We start from the raw sequence: 22,725 nt of genomic DNA, 5'->3' as shown, positions 1-22,725 counted from the left end.
GCATGGATTGGCGGACACAGTCGAACACACCTGGAGTTTCTTTGACAGTAGCAGCAGTGCAGACGAGTCTCGCCACAAGATCCATTTCCGTCTCCATAGGCGATTCATACACGATAGATTTGAGGCCCCCCCCCCACAGAAAGAAATAAAGGCTCGATAAATCAGGTGAGCGTGGGGGCCAGGCAATGGGTCCACCACAGCCAATCCATCGACGCCCAAAACGCCTGTTCAAATGGTCACGAACACACCTTCCATAATGGGCATGCGCCCTGTCATGTTGAAACCAAATATTGCGTCTCACATTTGCTGGAACATCGTCAAGTAACCCTGGTAGAACTTGTTCAAGAAAGATCTGATATTTAGCAGAGTTCATGTGGGATGGTAACAGGTATGGGCCGACTAAGCAGTCACCGACCATACTTGCCCACACATTTATTGCGAAGCGATATTGTGCCGCATGGGGGCACACACCGTGTGGGTTGTCGTGAGCCCACACATGAGCATTGTGCTGATTGAATAAGCCTCATCCGTGAACAAAACATAGGCTGGAAAATTCAAGTCTTGAACACTTTCTTGGAGAAACCACTGCGCAAAAGCCACATGTGCAGGATGATCTTGGGGAAGCAGTAACTGAACCCTTTGGAGATGAAAGGGATCAGTTACTGCTTCCCAAGATCATGCAGTTAGACACTCCTAAGGCAGAGGAAATGGCACGTGTGCTGGTAGTAGGATTATTCTGGACGGCATTCAACACACTTCCTTCCATGGCGGGAGTTCGCGTAGACCGTGGTCTGCCTGCACTACTCCTGTTACCTCTAAATGACCCATCATCACACAAATTTTGATGCACATGCGCAAACAAACGGTGGTCCGGTACAAGACTGTCTGGGAAGCGTTCTCCATAAATTCGTTGAGCGGCTCGTCCATTTCCCTCTGCTAATCCATACACTAGGTGCATGTCTGCCAGCTCACAGTTCGTGTATCGATGCATGCTCTTTGTGCGGCGACTACTGCTTGAATGAGTAAACCAGAAATTTTCCTTCTCGCGAACTGATGAACAGCGCCATCTACCGACTTACGATGACGTTTTCGGTTATGGGTTTCTATGCGATTCACATTCCTTTAGATGTTACCTACCTCCCCTAAACGTTTGTACCAATATTTTTGAGACACCCTGTATATATCCCATCTATAAATTCGCTGATGATGATTCTCTTAGTGAACTCCAGTTCTTCTAAAATCCAGTGTGGTCTCATTTCTTGTAAAAAATAAATAATAGATCTGCTGCTCCCATGCCCATCTTAAACATTACTCAGATTTCTAGAAAAGAATATATCTTTACTAGAGATAGCCAACTTCTTGGCATATTAGAAATAATTCTTCCTAAACATAGGCCTTCCATTTCACTGTCAGTTTTATTGTTTTCCTAAATGTATTTTAAAATCATCCCAGTTTGGCACTGTTGATGCGATTTTATTAATGGTAAGTACACTTTTTTACAGTAATTCTAAATTAAATTAATTTTATAATTTACAATTTGACTAAAAATGTTTAAAAGTGATTAAAAAGCTTACCTTTTTTCTGTATGGGGTTTATGGGATTTACTTTTTATCCCTTGCTTAGGATCTTGCTTAATATGCTCATAAATGAAAGGTATTTTCTAGATTGTTAAAAAAAAAAGACATTGGCATTGTAATGATTAAGTTGTTATTTAATAAAAATTTGAATTTTCTTTCAATAAACTCTTGAATTTTTAGAGATTGTAATGGTGATGATTATGATGATGCCGAGAAATCTGAGCATAGGATCCTTAGTGCACCTGTACATTTGGGAGAAATGGCTGAACAGTTTGTGACAAGGACAGAGGAAGTAAAGAGCATTTGGATGAAACAGAGAGATGCTATTTCAGTAAGGAATGCAAATTTTGATTGAATACTATTTATAATTAAGAATTAAAATGCAGTGTCTTGCTTCAAGACTGCTATTTACCACAATTTAATATTATTTTATTACAAATTGTATATAGTACTTTCTTACAGTATATTTTTTTTAATCCTCCCCTGCTTCATTTCTATAGTTTAAAAGCAAATTTATTGGATAGATTAAACCATTTTACAATTAGTTGCCAAGAACCACACTTTATTCAAATTTTTGCATTTTGTTTTTTATTATTTTTTCTTCTGTAAGATCTCTTTAAGATCATTGTTTTATTATTTATTGTTCTACAGATATCTTTACAATCACTGTTTTCTTATTCATTTCAAAGTCTTCATTTTGCACCTACATTTTATAATCTTATTTCACTTTAATTCATGTGTTTTTAATTTTTGTTTTAGTTTATATTAATTGACTATAAGGTCATCAAATTAGAAATGCAACAGTTTTGAATTCCTATATTTTTTGATGTATTGGGTTGCCGTTGGTTAGTTTGTTGTCATTCATCATGTAATGTATCAATGTATCAATATGGGAGTGTTTTTACTGGTTAGTGATGCATCCTAGTGACTAAACTCTCTAAGCAAAATGGATTATGTCACTGAGCAGTATGTTTTTTGTATGCAAAAGGTTTTGTCAAACTGGTAGTTTTCTTAAGTACAGCATAAGTTTATAGTGAGAGTTGGTTGCATCAAATTCCAGAAAGATTGACAATTTTGAATTTAGTAAAGAAGTTTGAACAGTGTGGTTCTTTGGTATAGGGTTATCTCTAAATGATATCCTGGACAATATAGGATTTGATGGTCTTGGCCATGGTACTCACAGGATCTGAATCCCATGATTATTTTTTGTGGAATTCCTGAAAGAGAGTAGCTATAGGAGTAATCCATATACTGTTGAAGGAGAAATGAAAGGTGGAATCACAGCTGCTCTGGAGGACACTTCTGAAGAGATATTGGCTGTAGTTATGATAAGCTTCAATTGATGTATATTAATGGTTTGATATTTAAAATTAATCTAGCAATCTTTTTAATCCGTTTTTAGTTACCTTGTGGCTAATTGTAGGATGGTGAGGTCCAGACCTTTCATCCTAGAGTTAGCCGTAAGGTAACTAAAAATGGATTAAAAAGACTGCTAGATTAATGTTTATGTGAATAAGTAATAAGTTCATATGTAATAAGATATTGAAAATGTTTTTGCTTGAATGATAAACTCCCATGTTTTTGTGTTTACTGATGCCAAAATCACCAATGCTAATACAACACATAAAAAAGAATATAAACATTCAAAACTGTTATGTCTTTTCTTGATGATCCTATGGAATCTCATTCAGCCATGTGCCCCACTGTTTTTGACAGCTTTAGTATATACGTATTTGCAGTGAAGAAACATCAGACCTTCAGTATTTGTATATCATCTCCCACATGTAAAAAATATGTTTCAGTAAGTCTGTGCTAATATTAATTTTGCTTCAAGAAAATTTTTTTTTCTTGCTTAGTAATAGAAATACAGCTTATTTCTTGTGGAATGAATAAATATATATATATATTCTTGTCTTTTAAATTTCAAAACTTAAAAAAAAAAAATTAAAATACTGGAATACTGATACAATCAACATCTGTAAAAAGCAATGTTCAGACTTGGTTTCCATATACGAGGAGGGAGGGTGTTTGAAAAGTTCAGATTAATCATGCTGCAGTACAATAAATGTCTGCATTAGAGCAGCCAGTGTGTCTTGTGCCATAATAGGGGACTGAGCTGATAACAGAAGTTTCCATTAACCTTAGTTGCTTGTGTTTGCAGTCACATAGAGCAGTGATACCTACCTAACCTGTTTCAGTATTAGCCATATAGTGTAAGGAAGCCACAAGCTTTTGCTGCACTAGACAAAAAAAAAAAAAAAAAAAATTAAAACTAGATAAGAAAATAGATAAATTATGTATTTCCCTCTTCATATAGGTAGCTATCCAGTTGACCTTTGCATTTCTTCAAATGTCAGCCTCAGCTACTATTTACAGAGGCAGCTTGTTCCAGTAATTAACAACTCGCTGGCTAAAAGAAAACTTGCCACAATCTATTCTACAAGTGTTATCCCATAATTTGAATTTGTACCCCCTGGTTCCTGAATTAAAGAGGTTCAGGGGGTTCATTTTACTAATACCTCTGACAGCTTATATACTTCAATCAGATCCTTTCTTTCTTGCTGCCTGGTGCCAAGTTCTATAGCTCACATAATGGAAGTCTTTCGTCATACAGTTGCCCTTTTACTGATCTCACTATGCAAGTTGTCAATCTTTGGATCTTTCAAGAAGCTCAATGTCTTTTTTCAAATGATGTCTATATACTTGGACACAATATTTAAAATGCACTAACAATTGCCATATACAGTGAGATTATGACCTTCTTATCTCTACAGAATATTCAATAAATCATCGATAGGACGCCATGGACTTTCCTGGCCACCTGTTTACGCTTGCTCAGAAAACTTCATATCGGCCTGTATTGTAGCTCCTAGATCCCTTTCTTCGTCTACTATTTTAAATTCAAGCCACTAAGTGTATTGATTAGACCGGGGTTCGAACCCGTCACCGCCAAATACGGAGGATGCGGAAAGGTCAGGGAATGACCACCGCATATTCCGGAGCAATATGGCCTTAGTTGCTAATGCTCCTAAAAACCAAATAACAAAAACAACTAAGTGTATGAGTTATTTTGGAGTTGCTATTCCCCAAGTGTGTCAGACCTTGCATTTTGCTGCATTAAAACATAGCTGCCACATTTCTGATCATCCTTGGAGCCTGTTCAGGTCATCCTGAAGGACTGCTGCTTGGCACTAACCATTACATCATCTGCAAATTTTGACATCATCCTCCCTATCCCTTCATGGATATCATTTATGAAAATCAGAAACAGCAGTGGTCCAAGAACTGATCTTTGGGTAACCTGACTTCTGATGTACACCAATCTGAAGGGAAGGTTTTTTTTTTTCCTTCTGTAATGTTGACTACAGTGGTGTCAGACAGTTTTTAAATTGTTTACAGTGGGAGACCAACTGTTGATGTTATCAGCAGCCAATTTTAAATCAAAAGCATTCAAGGAAGTAATCATGGAAAGCTACTAGGCCTTTCATACCGATTAAGAAATACTGTTCAAGGTTTAGGCTTAATGGATATCAGATGAACTAATGAGACTTGTGGCAGAGAAGAAAAATGCATGGGATGCATAAAATTTATCAGGGGACACAGAGGCCTATGACAGATATAAGCTAGTCTGCAATCAAGTCACAAAGGAAATTAGGCAAGCAGAAGCAAATTACGAGAAATCTTTGACAAAGGATGCTAAGAAAAACAGCAAGGACTTCTTTAGTTATATAAACTAGAAGGAAGGGGAGGAATCATATTGGTCCACTTGATATCGATGGTTCAACTTTTGATGATCCTGCTCAGATAATCTGATAATCTGAATGAGTATTTTGCATCTCGTTCACACAAGGTGTTATTAAGGGAGGAAAATGCGAGAAGTTTATCTAACTGTAACAGGGTACTTAATGATTTTGTAACAACTGAGAGCAAAGTGGAGAGGTTGTTGAAGTTAAACATAAGAAAGGCACCTGGGATGGATGGGATCTATCCAGTTATATTAAAGGAGGCCGCAAAGGAAGTAAGCAAACATTCAGCTATAATTATGGGAGCATCCTTGGGATCAGGGGAAGCCCCCACAGATGGAAGATGTGCAAATTTATCCCCAATTCACAAAGTGGGATCTAAGGGTGACGATTAATTACAGACCAGTTGGTTTAACTCATGTTCTGGGGAAAATAATGGAGTCACTGTTTAAAGATGCATTGCAGGATCATTTAAAAAGATTGCAGTAAGAATTCAGACACTGCATGGGTTTGTTAAGGGAAAGTCATGTCTGAAAAATTTGATTGGATACTGTGATGTGGTTACAAAGGAACTGGATGCAAAAAATAATTTTGATCATATATTTGGATTTCAGGAAAGCTTTTTACAAATTGGAGCAGTATGGTATTAAGGGTAAGTTGCTACAATAGATAAAAGAGCGGTTGTGTGGGAGAAGACAGAGAGTGGTAGTCAATGGATGCTGCTCTTTGCCGACTAATGTTATTAGTGAAGTCCCCCAGGATTGAGTGATGGGCCCACCATTATTTTTTTTTTTTATATTTATCAATGATATTGATGAAGATATATCAGGCTTAATGTTGAAGTTTGCAGATGATACAAAGGTAGATAGGGTTGTTAATGACAGTAATGGCAGTGTGCTACTGCAATAGAGTGCTACAGTGTGCTACTGGGCAAATGAGCTGAGAAGTGGCAATTGAAGTTTAACATTGACAAATGCAAAGTACTGCATATGGGTAGAAGTAACCTCGGAGAAACGTACCAACTGTGTGCTACTACACTTAGGGCGGCAGAAAATGAAAAAGACCTGGGAGTAATTGTGCAGTCAAATATGAAGTTTTCTGAGCAATGCAGAGAGGCTGCCAGAGCGGGTCATGGGGTATTGTCAATGATATACAGTTATTTTGATAGTTGGGAAAAGGAGATGATTATCCCTTTGTATAAGGCAATAGTCAGGCCACACCATGAGTACTGTATACAGGTCTGGAGGCCTCATTTTAGGAAAAATGTAGAGTTGTGTGATTCAGTGCAGAGAAGGGTAACAAGATTGGTGAGGGGGGGGAATAAAAGGGTGGTTACCACAAAAGGCTTAATTTCTGCAAATTGCTGCATCTGGAGGCTAGGCACCTGCGAGGTGATGTGTTTGAGGTGTATAAGGCCTTGAATGGTTGAGCAGGATCAATTCTGATGGCATTCTTCCTTTTGCTCAAAGTATGAACCTGAGGGGACATAAATTCAAGTTGAGGAAAGACAGTTATAGAATAGATGTACAGAAATTTTCTTTTAGCCAGCGGCTAGTTGATTGTTGGAACAAACTTCCATCTGTTGTTGTGGAAGTTAATAGCTTAAATAAATTCAAGCAGGAACTGGACAAACGTTACAGTGAATGGATGTGTGAAATATTTGTTTTTTTTTTTATTTTTTGGCTGGTGCTGCTTAAGCTTGCCTTCTTGCATCATATGCCTCTACTACTACTATTGCTTTAAAAGTATTCCATAATTCTGATATGTTTTCCCTCTCTATAATTCACTCAACTTATAGTTTAAGATGTATCATCTTAAACTGTCATAATCCCCTTTTTGAAATTAAAACCCACACCATTTTCTTTATTGACTTCAACATCTTTCTTCATCTTCCAACCGAGGACTGTGTTAGCACTGCCTGCCAGTGACTCCTGTACTGTAAGCCCGAAGATGTTATCTAATTCTTGAGTAATGATGAGGTGTAGAATATTCTTACCCCTAGTATTTTCCCTAATATGCTGGTACATATAAGAATCTAATTTATTTAAAAATTGTGTTCTCCATGGTGAAGTTTTTTCCACTTATTCCAATCAATCAGGGGCAAATTGAAATCACCCATAATAAGACATTCCCACTTGCTTTCCAATTTCACCTGCAGAGACTCTTGTCATACTCCTCACAACCTTCTGGTCTGTAGATTACTCCCACTCTATACCTTTGCTTCCAACTAACTAATTCACATCACTCAGATTCTATGCTGGCAGTTGTAACTTCTGACCCAGCAAAACCTTTTTTTCACACAAGGTACCTTTGATAAGAAGCATGACCCCACCACCCTTTTTCTTCCCTCTCCTTTCTAAATATATTGTAACATACCACAGTTAAACTCGTCATTTCCAATTTCTTAGTGACACTGCATTTCTGTTTACAGAGACTTGGATGTGGAATGTATAGAACAAATGGAGATTTAGTTTCCTTACCTTTATAAATCTAAATTAGTTCACTTCTTATACAAATCACTGGAATTTTTAAATATTTGTGTAGTTGACATTATATATAATAGACTTTTACTAAATTCAGGGTAATATCCTTTTTTTTCTTCTTTTTTTTCCTCCCTTTTTCCATTAATGATTTGCCCTGTAATTGGATACTTATTGTCAGAAAAAAAATTCCATTTTGGAAAGAATAAATTCTGCTAGTATCCCTCAAGGAATGATACTTTCTGACTTATTTTTTATTCTCTGCTTTAATTCCTCTACTCCTGATGATAATTGTTCCTCTGATTTCCTATGCTGATAATTTAAAGATCTGAACAATCTCTAGATCATCAAATGAAGCAGTCATTTTAATTCTTTTCATCTTATAATAAACTACTTTGTTTTTGCCTCCATATTAATTCCTCCAAATTAGCTCACGGAAAAAATCATAAAAAAAAAAAAAAATTCTTTTTGCACCTCTTTTCATTTATTGATGGATGTCCTTTAGGAGGAGGGGGGGAAGCCAGTGTTCATAAGATTCTTTACATCCATTTGGATGCACAGCTTTTATTCAGATTACATATCCAAAATATCTGTCTCTTAGAAAAATGCAACGTCTGCCTAATCTATGTTTCTGATAAAGGCATTCTGACAAAATGTATTATTGTTTATTGCCTTTCTTCAGTGCTCCATGGGTGTGTGTTGAAGCTTATATTCTTCTGTGGACACTCAAATATACAGTTTTTAGCGCATAAGATCAGAGTCTCTCCTTTAACTGTTACTGGTGTCGATCCTAAAGATAATCTATGTCAAATCTCATGGCTTAAATGTTTTCTTAATGCCTGCCAGCCTAATAGCTTCTCTTGTTCCACTTGTAAACAAATTATGCTCTTCCTAATAGATTTTTTTTATTCCTTAATTTGCCTTATTGAGGCTCATGATATTGACCCAACTGAAGTTCTTGATGATGCAAGATTTCAAGTTGAGTTTATGAATACTCTGCTTGTTAGCAGCCTAGTCTCCATTTAGGTTTTTTTACCTTTTTAAATATACTTAACTACTTGTTTTACTTGTCTCATAAATGTGGTTTTTTTTTTTGGTTTTTTTTTTTTTTTATGTACACTGTGTGCAGAAGAGCTTAAATAGTGTGCTTAAATGAAGATCTTAAATAGCCAACAACAGCAACCACAGCCTCAGTCAGTGAAGTACCCAGGGAAGGCAAGGGGAAACCACCCTGTTACCTTTTCTTTTCCCAAGAAAACCAATGATGAACAGAATTAGAGTAACTGGCAATTCCGAGATCAACAACGCATATAGGCAATGTGATTTCGGTCTGGCAGAGACGGTAGCAGGGCTTTCCAGGCCGTCAGCAAGCAAAATCCCTCTTTTGAAATTGGAACACAGAATGTGTGCACTGTGCTGCAAATTGGAAAATTGGAGAATGTTAAGAGAGAGATGAAATGGAATAAACTAGATGTCCTTGGTCTGTCTGAAACTCGTTGGAAAGATGCAGGAGAATGAATTCTTCAGCAGAGAATACAAAATAATATATTCAAAAAGTGAAAGATCAGGGAGGCATTGCCGTTATGTCAAAATGTTTTTCATCATGCTTGACAGATGTGGAAACAATTGGTAACAGGATTATAATGACCTGTTTCTCAGCAGTGGCTCCAATTGATATTGTAATAATACAAGTATACATCAAACAATGATGAAGATATAGTAGAAGAGACCTACAAACAATTGGAAGTACTTCTGAGATAAACAAAATCAAATGATAATATAATTATAATGGGTGACTGGAATGCAGTTGTGGGTGACAAAAGACAAGGAAATATTGTTGGAGGTTTTAGACTAGGGTCAAGAAATTTGAGGGGACAACGACTGATTGATTTCTGTAGTCAAGAAAGGTTTGTAGTTGCCAAAACTTGGTTTCAAGCATCTCTATGATGAAGTAGGTATACAAGGAAAAATCCCGGAGATTCTCATAGATATCAGTTAGACTACATTTTGGTGAAACAACGATACCGTAATCAGGTAAAGAAAGCCATGTCTTTTCCTGGAGCAGATGTGGACATTGACCATTCGATGGTGAAAATGATAATGAACTAAAGTTAAAGAAAATAAATAATAAATGGAACCTATAAAAACTAAAGAATGAAGAAATAAGAATAATATTCCAGAATACTACAAATAGTTATAATGAGGTAAACAAGGAAAACATGATAAACAGTATTGACCAGATGTGGGATAACATTAATGGAACTATAAATAACGCAGCTCATAAAGTTCTGAGAAATTGAAAATAAGGTGAAAAGAAAATCATGGATAACAGAAGATATCCTTCAAATTATGGATCAAAAAAGAATCTTAAAAAATATGAAAACGAAAGATGAAAAAAATAATTACCATGCTCTCAAGAATGAAATTAATAGAGAATGCAAAAAAGCAAAAGATAAATGATCGGCCAGACCAATGCCAAGAAATTGAAACCTTAATACAATATGGACAAACAGATAGTGCCTACAAGAGAGTTAAAGAAATAACAAGAAAATGGAATGAAATTCGCTCCAGAGCAATCAGAAATGAAAAAGATAATGCCATTCTAGATGCAAAAGAACAACAAGAGACATGGAGAAAGTATATAGAAGATCTGTACATAGAACCATGTAGTTATACCTGGAAATACAATGAGAAAGAAGAAGAACAATAAAACTTAACGGAAGATCAGATATGAAAAGAAGAATTTGATTTAGTTTTGAAGTTACTTCCTAATAAAAAGCTCCTAGTATAGATAATATTACTGCAGAATTAATAAAGAACAGTGGAGACCAGGTCAAGCAATCACTGTTTGAATTGATTTCGAAAGCAAATAGTGAAGAAAAATGACCAGAAGAACATTGTACAACTGTTATAGTACCAAATGGAAAGACTACAGAACATCAGTCTCATGTCACATGCATCAAAAATTCTGTTAAAAATCATAAAAATATGAATAGAATGTTACATCGAACAGTACTTAGAGGACACAATGTGGATTCAGAAAGAACTTATCTACAAGAGAAGCAATAGAAACTTTAAGATTCTTAGGCGAAAGGATCATAAATAATGGCAGGAATCTGTATGTGTGCTTTACTAACTATACAAAAGCATTTGACATGGTAATTTGAATGAACTTTTTCCTCTACTAGAAAACATGGGGTGTCCACAAAGATTAATTAGGCTAATATTTGACGTGTATAAAAGACAAAAGGCTATCATCAGGTTAAATGGAGAATTGATAGAAACAGCAAAAATAGGGAGAGGAGTGAGGCAAGGATGCCTGCTTTCCCCAGTTTTATTTAATATATTTGCAGAATTCTACAATTTATCTAATTATATTTGCAGAATTAATAGTGAAGAAAGTATTTGATGGTATAAAGATAGGTAGAAGAACACTTAGCACAATTAAGTTTGCAGATGATCAGGTTGGGCTACCTTGCAGGTAGCCCAAGAATGTTATCCAATATGCTAAAACAGTTAACCAAGAAAGTGAAGAAATATGGAATGAAAATTAATACTAATAAAACAAAGACTATGATGATAAGTAAAAAGCCAAAACAATTTCACATTGAAATTGATGGTGAAAAAATAGAGCAGGTTACAAAATGTAAATATCTAGGACAGATTATAACACAAGATGCACCTTGCCACAATGAAATTGGTTCAAGAATTGCAGTGGCAAAACAAGCATTTAGAGGTAAAATCTCTTTACTAAGCCAAAGAAATATGTTACTACATCTAAGAAAAAAACTTATGAAAACATACATTTGGTCAATTGGATTGCATTCATCAGAAATATGGACATTAAACAAAACCAGTTTGAAAAAAACCTGAGGTGTTTAAAATGTGGTGCTGGCGGAGAATGGAAAAGATTATCTGGACAGAACAAATGAGTAATAATGTGGTTTTACAATGTGTAGGAGTTGAAAGATTAGCTAAATTGCTAAGAAGATTTAGAAGATAACAGCTGCAGTGGATCAGACACGCCATAGGGTATAGAGGGATGTTATTGGACATGCTGAAAGGCAAAATACCAGGAAAAAGAAAACAAGGAAGACCAGGAAACACCATCATAAATACAATTCTGAAGGAAACTGGGCTATGCAGAAGTGAAATACCTAGCCAAGACCGTGAGAAATGGAGACAGCTCATCAAAGGAGCAAAGGAGCCGAAAGGCTGATACACCGAAGAAGAAGTATGCTGTGTGATCTAGGGGTATATCATTTGGTATTAGAGCCACTCTTGTTTCTGATATTGATGAGTGAATAATGGATACATTGCTGAAATTTTCAGATGTATAAAGGTTGTGGGAGGAGGTTTATTGAAGTAAGTCAGGCTGAGCTTCTGTAGAGTGACTTGTACAGGCCTCATTGATGGATTAGAGAAATGGCAGTTGTTTTAATGCAGTTAAAAAGGTTCTACTTATGGGAAATAATAACTTGAAAATAACTTATTAAGGGGGAAGGGGTGAAAGGTGTAAATGAGGAAAGAAACATGTCTGTTTCAGTACATGAGACATGAATATTAGCAAAGCATATGGTGTAAGCAGGCTGTGAGGCACACTGTCTTATCAATGATTTACCATACCTTTGCCTTAGGGAGGTTATAGTTCCTGTATACAGGTCAGTGGTGAGACTGCATCTGGAATATTATTTTGAGGTTGAATTTAAGGAAAGATGCTAAACTTTTGAAAGGGTCCAAAGATGGGCAACTCATCTGGTGAAATTAGCAAATGGGTGTTTCCATATAGTATGGTATGATATAGACCACAAAGGTTACATAACTTGGAAATTCAGAATCTCAGGAAGGATCTAGGATGTATGAAGCACTGAGAAGCAAATTTAATAGTGGAATATTCACACTGCACTGAAATAGAATGCAAATTTCGAGAGCATAAGTATGAACTATTAGGGAATACTGATAGACTTGCCAAGTTTAAGAAAAGATATTAAGCTTCTTGAAAGGGCCCAAAGATGGGCAGCTCATCTGCTGAGAGTAGTGAAGGGGTGTAGTAAGAGAGAGAGAGAGAGAGAGAGAGAGAGAGAGAGAGAGAGAGAGAGAGAGAGAGACCACAAAAGTGAGGGTTACATAGCTTAGAAATAAGGTATCTCAGGGAAAGTGGGGATTTTACGAAAGTATATGAATCACCGGTAGTTAGGGCTGAATTTAAGGAATGATTTTAGTCCTGAAAGGATCCAAAGAATGACAACTCGTCTGAGAATAGCAAAGAGGTGTCTATAAGGAAGAGCCCAAGGGCAACTGGATAAGAGTGGTGCAAGTTGTATATACAATTTTTTTTTTGTTACTTGGCTGATACAGCAAAACCTGACTTTCTTGAATAATTTAGAATTTATTAATCCACTTTTTAAAGCCTAATTTGAGTGGTCCCTTTGTTTATTACCCAGCTGCTGAATGCTGGGTAAGAAATAAAGGGGCTGATCAGAAATGAATATTTTAATAAAAAATAAGTGGAACTAATGGATGTCTAGACCATATTAAAAACGAGGAAATAAGAAAAAATCTCAGAGAGGCACATCAAGATTAAGGTGGATTGATGGTATCAAGAAAGCTTGAGAAGAAAGAGTGCTTACTCTTACTATGGTTAGAGAACTAATAGGAAATAGGATGACATGAAAGAAAATAATGAATGGAAAGCTGTTAGTCCAGAAGAACTGACTTTTACTCCCATAGTAATCTGTACCCATTAGGCATAATTGGATACAGATGATGGTGAATTTCCACTTGTGTAAAGACTTCTGAAACTCAATCATATTGATCCTAGGTTATCTTGAAGGTTAAAGGATAGATAAATGTGCTGTTAGAAAGTTGCTCATTTTAAGCACTGCATATTAATTATTGAGTAATATCATAATAAACGATTAATTTTTCAAAATTTTTTAGAACTCGAAATTTTTTGCAGTTTTGCATTAGAAAAAGAATAATTTCCATATTCAGGTATCTGTATTACAATTAAAGTTAAAATACTCTTCCAGTATTTTCCTTTCTAGTTAGATATTTATATCTATAATTAGTTACAAGAAACATTAGTGTTAAGTCTGACTAGGTTTTTCCTCTTCTCTTTAAAAAAAAAAAACCGGTAACTCCATTGAAGGTAAATATTTAAGCTTGTAATAAAGGTACAGAAAAGAAAAGGTTATAATACTGCCTTTTCCTTCTAGAAAACATCTTATCTGTTGTACTGAGATCAGTGGCTTTCTTTTTTCAATAAAAAAGCTTAGAAATAAAGGCATAATTTTTGGAGTCTTTCTTGAACATAATATTAGTAATCCTGCACATTTCAAATCAATCTGTAAAATTGAAGTTTTTCAACATATTTTCTTAGCTTGTCGATCAGAAAAAACTTGAAAAGGCTGAAGCAAAGCTAAAACAGAAACAGGATAAACGAGAAAACATTGAAAAGCCAAATAGGTATTTGCTATATTAGTTTTCTTATTTGTTTTAATTGAATTTAAGAATGTTTAACAATGTTTTTAAAATTAAAACTTTATTAATTATAAGAGATAGGAGGACTGTTCATCCTCCTTTGTGTTTTTATGGCTACAGGATTAAACTGCCTCTGAGGTCTTACTTGCAACAGAACACACTTTAATTTTATATGGATTATATTGATACTGCACTACTTTTAACCCTCTACATATCATATCTCTTGGCACTACAACACTATGTATTAACTAGTCATTAGTGACTGACCACATGTATAAGCACATAAGCGTGTTTGTATGTACCTATTTTCTTAACCATATTCATCCCTCTGCATCTAAAAACTTGATTCTCAGCGGATGGATTTTCATAAAATTTTGTATTTGGAACATTTTTAAAAATGTTTGCCAAGCCATTCCAAATTTAGTTAATTTCAGCCCATTAGAAATTCTGGCAGTAATTATTTCTTTTTTTTTTTTCTATTCTCATGTAATAACATGACTTCCAGCAGATTGAATTTTGTGAAATTTTATATTTGGGTCTTTTAAAAGATTTGTAGAGTCATCCCAGATTTCATTAAAATTGGACCAATAGAAATATGACAGTTGTTATTTCTTTGTCCATCAGTTCGTATATAGTAACCTGAATCCTGGTGGATGGGTTTCCATGAAATTTTATATTTGGGCCTTTTAAAAAGATTTATTCAGCCATCCCAAATTTCATTAAAATCAGACCAGTAGAAATCCAGCAGTTATTTTTTTTTTTTTTTTTTGCCCATCTCTACACATGTAATAATTCAACTCCCATTGGATTTAATTTTTTATGAAATTTTATATTTCACACTGTTAAAACAATATTTAAAACTTTCCCATTAAAATTGGACATATAGAAATCAGGCAGTTAATATTTATATATTTTTTTCCATACATTTCACATAGGCTATTCATATACCATATATTGTAGCTGAAGCATTGGATATTCTGTTGTGATTGCTGGATGGAGGAACTTTGCACTTCTGCATTCATTGTGCAGAAGAAATTTTGTTAGTTGGTTCAAAAAAGTTATTTTTTGCCCATTTTATTTTGTTATAAATCATGAAATATTACTGTTTGTTAACATGCTTGAAATGTAACACACTGCAAACTTGTTTTTATATATACACTGGTGTTCAAAGAAAGTGCATCACCCCTTAAAATTGTAATTGTCGTCCGAATAACGTAAGCATATGACTATTTCTTACAGATTGCATTAGATAAGATTGGCAAGCGTAGGTGATGATGTAATATTCCATCAGCTGTTACTTTCAGTTATATAAGCATGCTCTGCAAGAGCTGCAGTCATTCCTCGCTTGTGTCAGGATGGCGAGTTATGTGCAGTTTAAGCCACGAAGAAAGAATGCTATTGTTGCTTTACGTGATGAAGGATGTTCTTCCCATCATATTGCTTATAGAGTGTCTTGTAATCAGTCGACAGTGAGAGATTTCTTTCCAAACTCAAGAATACTGGTTCTGCTGATAGAAAAAAAGAAACTGGATGCAAACGAGTCTCTATGCCAAAACAGGGCCATGTTTTGAAGTGCTTACACCTTTAAAACCGCAAAGCTTCTTTGTCTGAGTTGAAAAGAGAATGGGAAGAACATACAAGAGTGGTAGCAAGTGCAGCAACGGTCAGAAGACGCCTCTTCAAAAAATGGACTCTTAGCCTGTCATCCTAAGAAGAAGCCCCTCCTCACACAAAAAATTAAAAAGATCCGATTAATTTGGTGTAAGGAACATGTCAAATGCACCCCCGAGTAGTGGAAGTCAGTTATTTTCTCGGATGAGAAGAAATTCAACCTGAACGGCTCTGATGGGAGACAAATGATTCGCTGTAGACGTGGTGAAGAATACCATCCAGACTGTATGGTGTCTACAGTGAAATTCCCTACCAGCCAAATGATGTGGGGGTATAGCAGAGTAGGTCACCTGCAGTTTATAAAAGGTTTTGTAAATGCCAATGGATACCTGACTATATTGGAAGGCAGATTGTTGCCATTCATTAGAGGCCATTTCAACTGGCCAAGTAACTGCATCTTTCAGGACGACTCTGCTCCTTGTCATTGGGCGAAAAGTGTAAGTAGGCACTTCTGTAGTTACTTTAGCTTCATTTCTGCCTTAGAGGTTCAACAGTAATGTGTTTACATTTGTTACAGGTAAAAAAATGGTTGGAAGAATGGTCCGTTACAACTCTCAGCTGGCCAGGAAACAGCCCGGACCTGAATCCTATAGAGAACTGTTGGCATCGTGTGGAATCTGCAGTTGCCAGAAAGAAACCAAAGATGCTTCGTGAACTTCAGGAAGACATAATTTGTGTTTGGAACCATGAACTATCAGTTGATTATCTTCTGAAATTGATCTTGTCATTGCCTCGACGGTGCACTGCTGTCATCAGGGCCAGAGACAGAGACAGTTCAACTAAATATTAGTTTGCACCTGGTGAACTTTTCATTTTGTTTTCCATTTAAAATGATAAACTGAAGCAAATTGAAAGCTTCTGATTACATTTCAGCCATAATTGTCGTGTTTACCAAAACTGTTGTATAAAGGCTGCAAATGCTCATTTTGGAATATTTTGAGAGCACCTGTCAAATATTACTTGGCTTTACTTAACTATTAATAAATATCTTTTGTTTATACAGCCACTCCCTGGCTAACATAATACTCGACTTGCGGAAATTCGACTTTACATAAGTTTTTGCCGGCTGGTGCAAGCTGTAAAAAATTGTAGAAATGTATTTTTTTTTTTGCATCCTGTAGGAATAAATGGAGGTATCGTGAAAATATTATAATGTGAACCCAACAACACATTGTTTTTTTTTTTTTTTTGGTAATTCGTTCCAAGACCTTGGAAGTTGAAATTTTCGCTATATAACTAAGCTATTTATATCTCTAAAAGGTCATTTTTATAATGGAAATTGCACTACACTTTCATCGGTATCAGATGTTCCCGTTTTAAGAATAATTTTGAATACCTTTGTAATATTTTTCTAAAACATTTCTGGAGGTCATGACCATAAAACAAAAAACACTTTGCACTTTATTGGGCTTTTCTATTAGCGCACTGTATTATAAACGGGTAGCGAACTCGATCTTATTGCATTTGTGATAATCCCGGTGCACTGATGAAACAATTTGAGTCCCTGAAAAAACGGGTGCTTGCCCTCGTGAATAATACATCTGGGAGCTCGTCAGGGACTCAAGACTCCAGCAATCTACCAAGCGATGCACACCCGATTCAAGCCTCAAAACAGAAAAACCAAGTGCAAACTACTCTGGTTAAAAAGGACATTGTTTTATTAGGAGACTCCATTGTCAGGGAAACGGGGAATATTTTTTGTAATAAGGATAGGTGGAGTAGAACCAGGGTATGTCTGCTGGGAGCAACTATTAATTATGTCACCAACAGATCATCAGATTTTAAGGGGGTAAAGAGAATACTGACGATTTGTTGGAAAAATACAGGACCATGCTGAGGAAATGCCGCGAGCTAGGCCACAATGTCTATGTGTCTGCAATTCTGCCCAGACACGATAGGAGGGATTATATGTTAAAAGCCTTGTGGAATAACTCAAGATTTGAAGGACTCTGCAAGGCTTTAGGGGGGAAATTTCTTTCAGCATGGCCCACACTTGTAGGTAGAAGGAATTTGTTTTGTAGAGACGGGATACACTTAAACAAAGGTGGTGCAAAAGTTTTTGCCAGTATTATTGAGGATACCTTAAAGGTTCAGGGGAAACTGCTAGTTAGGGGGGATGTGGGTAATACTGACATGCGTTTATCTGATAATATTGGTCAAAGTAACTCTTACACATACCTTAAGAGTTCTTATCTGTTACCCCAACTGGACGTATTATCTAGATGTCCTGGGGGCAGAAACGTTTCACGTGAGCTGGTAGCTAATGCCAGGGAAGAGAGCTTAAAAAACTTCAAGGGTTGTTAAATATACAAGAACAGTAAGTCTTAATTGTTTATACAGTAATGTTAGAAGTGTCGTCAGTAAAATGAGCAAATTCGAACTGCTGGTTAAAACAAGTAATACGGACATAATAGGGCTTACGGAGACATGGTGCCACCGGAAATTGGGGATGATGAGTTTCAGTACGGCTTGTATAATGTATATAGGAAGGATAGGGTAGATAGAAGGGGTGGTGGGGTAATGCTTCTTATGAGAAGCAGCCTAAGCGCGACGATAGCTTTCCCGGATTCAGACATTTCACATGCTAGTATAGAATCTGTATGGTGTGAGATAGTTGGAAACAAAGGTATAATGTGAGTAGGAGTAATCTACAGACCAGGTGATTGTGAAGATTATGACAAAAGCCTCTACATGCAAATGGAATGGGCAAGTAAGCGTCAATGTAAATAAATTTGATGAATTTGAGGTATTGCTCAAAACATCAAAGGCAGATATTGTTGGGATATCAGAGATGTGGTGTCACACAGATATAAGGAATGCAGAACTGGAATTTGGGGAGTACAACGTCTACAGAAAGGATAGACAGGATAGGAAGGGAGGAGGGGTTATGCTATTAGTTAAGAAACATAAAATCCAAGGAAGTGAAGCCAGTCGACATTGATGGACAGGGCAGTGTCGAGTCAGTTTGGTGTGACATACGCATAGGTAAATCAAAATTGAGAGTAGGAGTGTGCTATAGGCCTAATGACTCTGATGAGTATAATAAGATACTGTACAGGGAAATAGAATGGGCCAGTAAATCAGAGAGTCTTATAATGGGGGATTTTAATTTCCCAGATTTTAACTGGAATTTGGGGGCTGGTCACTCACACACTAGCAAGGCTTTTGTGGATTTATTGGATGATTGTTTTCTAAACCAGCATGTTCGGGAGGCAACTAGAGGGAGTAATACTCTTGATCTGATTATCAGTAGTGATTCTTCATGCATTAAGAATCTGCAGATAAAGGAACCACTAGGTGGCAGTGATCACAGTGTGCTGAAGTGGTATTTACTCAAGGAGGTAACTACCATCAGAGGTAAAGGGAAGGGTTTTTGCTTTCGTAAAGGCAACTATGATGGTCTGAGACAGTATTTAAATTCTATACAGTGGAACCAACTGATGATGTTACCAACAGCAAATTCAAAATGGGAAGCATTCAAGGAACTAATCTTGGAAGCTACCAGGCTTTACATACCAACCAAGAAATATTGTTCAAGGTTCAGGCCTAAATGGTTGTCAGATGAACTAATGAGACATATGGCAGAGAAGAAAAATGCATGGGATACATACAAATTAATGTGTGACACAGAAGCCTATGATAGATACAAGTTGATATGCAACCAAGTTACAAAGGAGGTTAGGCAGGCGAAGGCAGATTACGAGAAATCCTTGGCAAAGGATGCAAAGAAAAACAGAAAAGAGTTCTTTACCTATTTAAACTCAAAAAGGAAAGGGATGAATCAGATTGGTCCACTGGATGTTGATGGTTCAACAGTTGAGGATCCTGCTCAGGTGGCTAACAATCTAAACAAGTATTTTGCATCTACATTCACACATGAGGAGTTATTCAGGAAGGGGAATGTCGTAGGTGAAGTAAACATTGGCAGTGAGCTAGATGATTTTCTAATAACTGAGAGGAAAGTGGAGGAGAAATTGTTGAGGATAAACATAAAAAAGGCACCCGGGGTGGATGGGATCTATCCAGTTATATTAAAGGAGGCAGCAAAGGAAGTAAGCAAACCCCTAGCCATAATTATGAGAGCTTCTTTGGACTCAGGGGAGGTACCCATAGACTGGAGATGTGCAAATGTAACCCAAATTCACAAAGGAGGATCAAAGGCTGACACAAGTAATTATAGACCTGTTAGTTTAACTTCGGTTCCAGGAAAATTAATGGAGGCACTGGTTAAAGAAGCACTGCAGGATCATCTAGACAAGAATTCAGTTATAGCTCAGACACAGCATGGTTTTGTTAAGGGCAGGTCTTGTCTGACCAATTTGATTGGATACTATGATGTAGTCACAAAAGAACTGGATGCAGGGAATAACTTTGATATTATATATTTGGATCTTAGAAAGGCTTTTGCTACTGTTGCGCATGGAAGACTGCTGCACAAATTGGAGCAGTGTGGCATTGGAGGCAAATTGCTGCTATGGATAAAGGGATAGTTGAGTGGCAGAAGACAGAGAGTGGTAATCAATGGACACTGCTCGTCGTGGACTAGTGTTATTAGTAGAGTCCCTCGGGGTTCAGTTTTGAGTCCATTGTTGTTTTCTGTATTTATAAATGATATTGATGATGGTATATCAAGCTTAATGTCCAAGTTTGCAGATGATACAAAGGTTGGCAGGGTTGTTAAGGACACTACTGATGCTATGCTGCTGCAACAGGATCTGGAAAGGTTGAGCAGATGGGCTGAGAGGTGGCAAATGAAGTTTAACATTGACAAATGTAAAGTACTACATATGGGAAACAGTAACCCCAGATCAACGTATCAACTCTGTGGTACTACGCTGACAGTGGTAGAGAATGAAAAGGACCTGGGGGTAATTGTGCAGGCAGATATGAAGTTCTCTGAGCAGTGCAGATGAGCTGCAAGAGTAGCTCATGGTGTCTTATCAATGATATACAGGAATTTTTCTAGCAGGGATAGGGATGTGATTATTCCCTTGTATAAGGTATTGGTCAGGCCAAACCTTGAGTACTGTATACAGGTCTGCAGGCCTCATTTCAAGAAGGATGTAGAGCTGCTGGAACGAGTACAGAGAAGGGCAACAAGGTTAGTGAATGGAACAAAGGGTTGCTCTTACGAAGAAAGGCTTAAGTTTTGCAAATTACAGAGTCTGGAGACTAGGCATCGGCGAGGTGATCTGATAGAGGTGTATAAGGCTTTGAATGGCTTGAGCATGCTCAATGCCGATTGGATTCTTCCTCTAGCTCAGAATAATCACCCGAGAGGGCATAAATTCAAATTGAGGAAGGACGGATATCGGATAGATGTGTGAAAATTTGCCTTTAGCCAGCGGGCAGTTGGTTTGTGGAATAGACTTCCATCACTTGTTGAAGTTGATAGCCTAAACAAATTTAAGGCTCAGCTGGACAGGTGTTTCGAACGAACACAGGGGTGAAATGGGAGTAGTGGTTGTTTTTTTTTTGTTTTTTTTTTGGCTGATGCTGAATAAGTTTCTTTCTTGCATCATATGCCTCTACTAATGCTAATGTCTTATTATGGGTGATTTCAATTTGCCTCTAATTGATCGGAGAAAATGGGAAGGAAACTCGACATGGGGAACAAAATTTTTAAATCAACTAGATGACATGTTATTTGTATCAACATGTCAGGGAAAGTACTAGAGAAAAGAATATCCTAGACCTCATCATCACCCATGAACCAGATGACATAACAGGGCTGACAGTAGAGGAACCAGTAGCAGGAAATGATCACAGAGTTCTACGGTGGATGATGATGAGAGAGGTAGCAGCAGTAAAAGGCAAAGGAATGGGTTTTAATTTAAGAAAAATTAGATAGTATGAATCAGAGCTGTAATACTCAATATGTTCTACGTTGATAATAATATTAGTAAATTAATAATCGGAGTATACCTCAATATAGTACGTAGAACACTTCTGTATGATACCCTCCAGAAATTAAAATGAAAAAATCGACAACTTACCGGTATATTACAGTAAAGTATAAATGATTAAATAATCAATTTAACACAATACAAATCAATTTAAAACAATTAAAAATCAAATTAATGCAATTAAAAGAATCTAACAAAAATATTCAAAACGATTTTCCTTCCTGAAGCTGACAACGCTTTTTGACTGAATGTCGTGATCACAGGAATGAAAATTACTGAATCGGGTTAAACCTGAAACTTAAATAGTGATTATTTGTCTTCGTGCATGCGCATAAAGGTCCACGCATCGGAGATCAAATATGGCCGCCGAACATTAACAGAATTCTTGTGTAATTTAATTTCAACGGTTTCTGCAATTAAGAGTCGCGTATAATTACGTTGAGCGTTAAGTAGTTTGGCCTCGTTAAATAAAAAAGTATGTTTTTTGTTAATGGCATGAAAGGCTAATTCTGATGCTGCTGAACGAGAAGCACGAACTGAGGCTTCATGTTGATTTACACGAATATTAAGAGAAAATCGCGTCGAACCTTGGTAAGACGAGTCGCAATCACTGCAAGAAATGTTGTTTACCAGATCATTAATTCGTGTTGCGAACGCGGAAAGAACCGAGCGATTGTTCAGTATAGCGTGTAACTTCCGTGTTGCCCTAGCTATAATTTTAAATTCAGTATCTTTAAAGAATCTGTTAAGCTGTTTGAGCCACTGTTCAACATATGGGACAGAAATAAAGTATTTTTTGATATTACTATTGTTGATTGGTGTAGTATTTTGTATCCTATCCTTAGCCTGTACCCTAATTCGGTTT

The 22,725-nt window shown here is 36.5% G+C and overlaps 1 protein-coding gene across 2 annotated transcripts in view; it reads left to right on the top strand.

Annotated features, from left to right (window-relative positions):
- Positions 1-22,725, top strand: part of LOC150085207 (ATP-binding cassette sub-family F member 3) — a 197,423-nt gene that overhangs the window by 31,244 nt on the left and 143,454 nt on the right. For both annotated transcript variants that reach the window (XM_090373096.1, XM_090373097.1), the window contains 2 exons: positions 1,758-1,908; positions 14,183-14,268. In XM_090373096.1, the coding sequence (XP_090229222.1) occupies positions 1,758-1,908; positions 14,183-14,268 (237 nt within the window). The remainder of the gene's footprint in view (positions 1-1,757; positions 1,909-14,182; positions 14,269-22,725) is intronic.

This window comes from Mastigoproctus giganteus, chromosome 5 (genome assembly GCF_048544385.1).
Source record: "Mastigoproctus giganteus isolate SK-2022 chromosome 5, ASM4854438v1, whole genome shotgun sequence".
Classification (NCBI taxonomy): domain Eukaryota; kingdom Metazoa; phylum Arthropoda; class Arachnida; order Uropygi; family Thelyphonidae; genus Mastigoproctus; species Mastigoproctus giganteus.
Note: the sequence above shows the minus strand (reverse complement) of the source record. Positions and strands in the feature narration are given on the sequence as shown.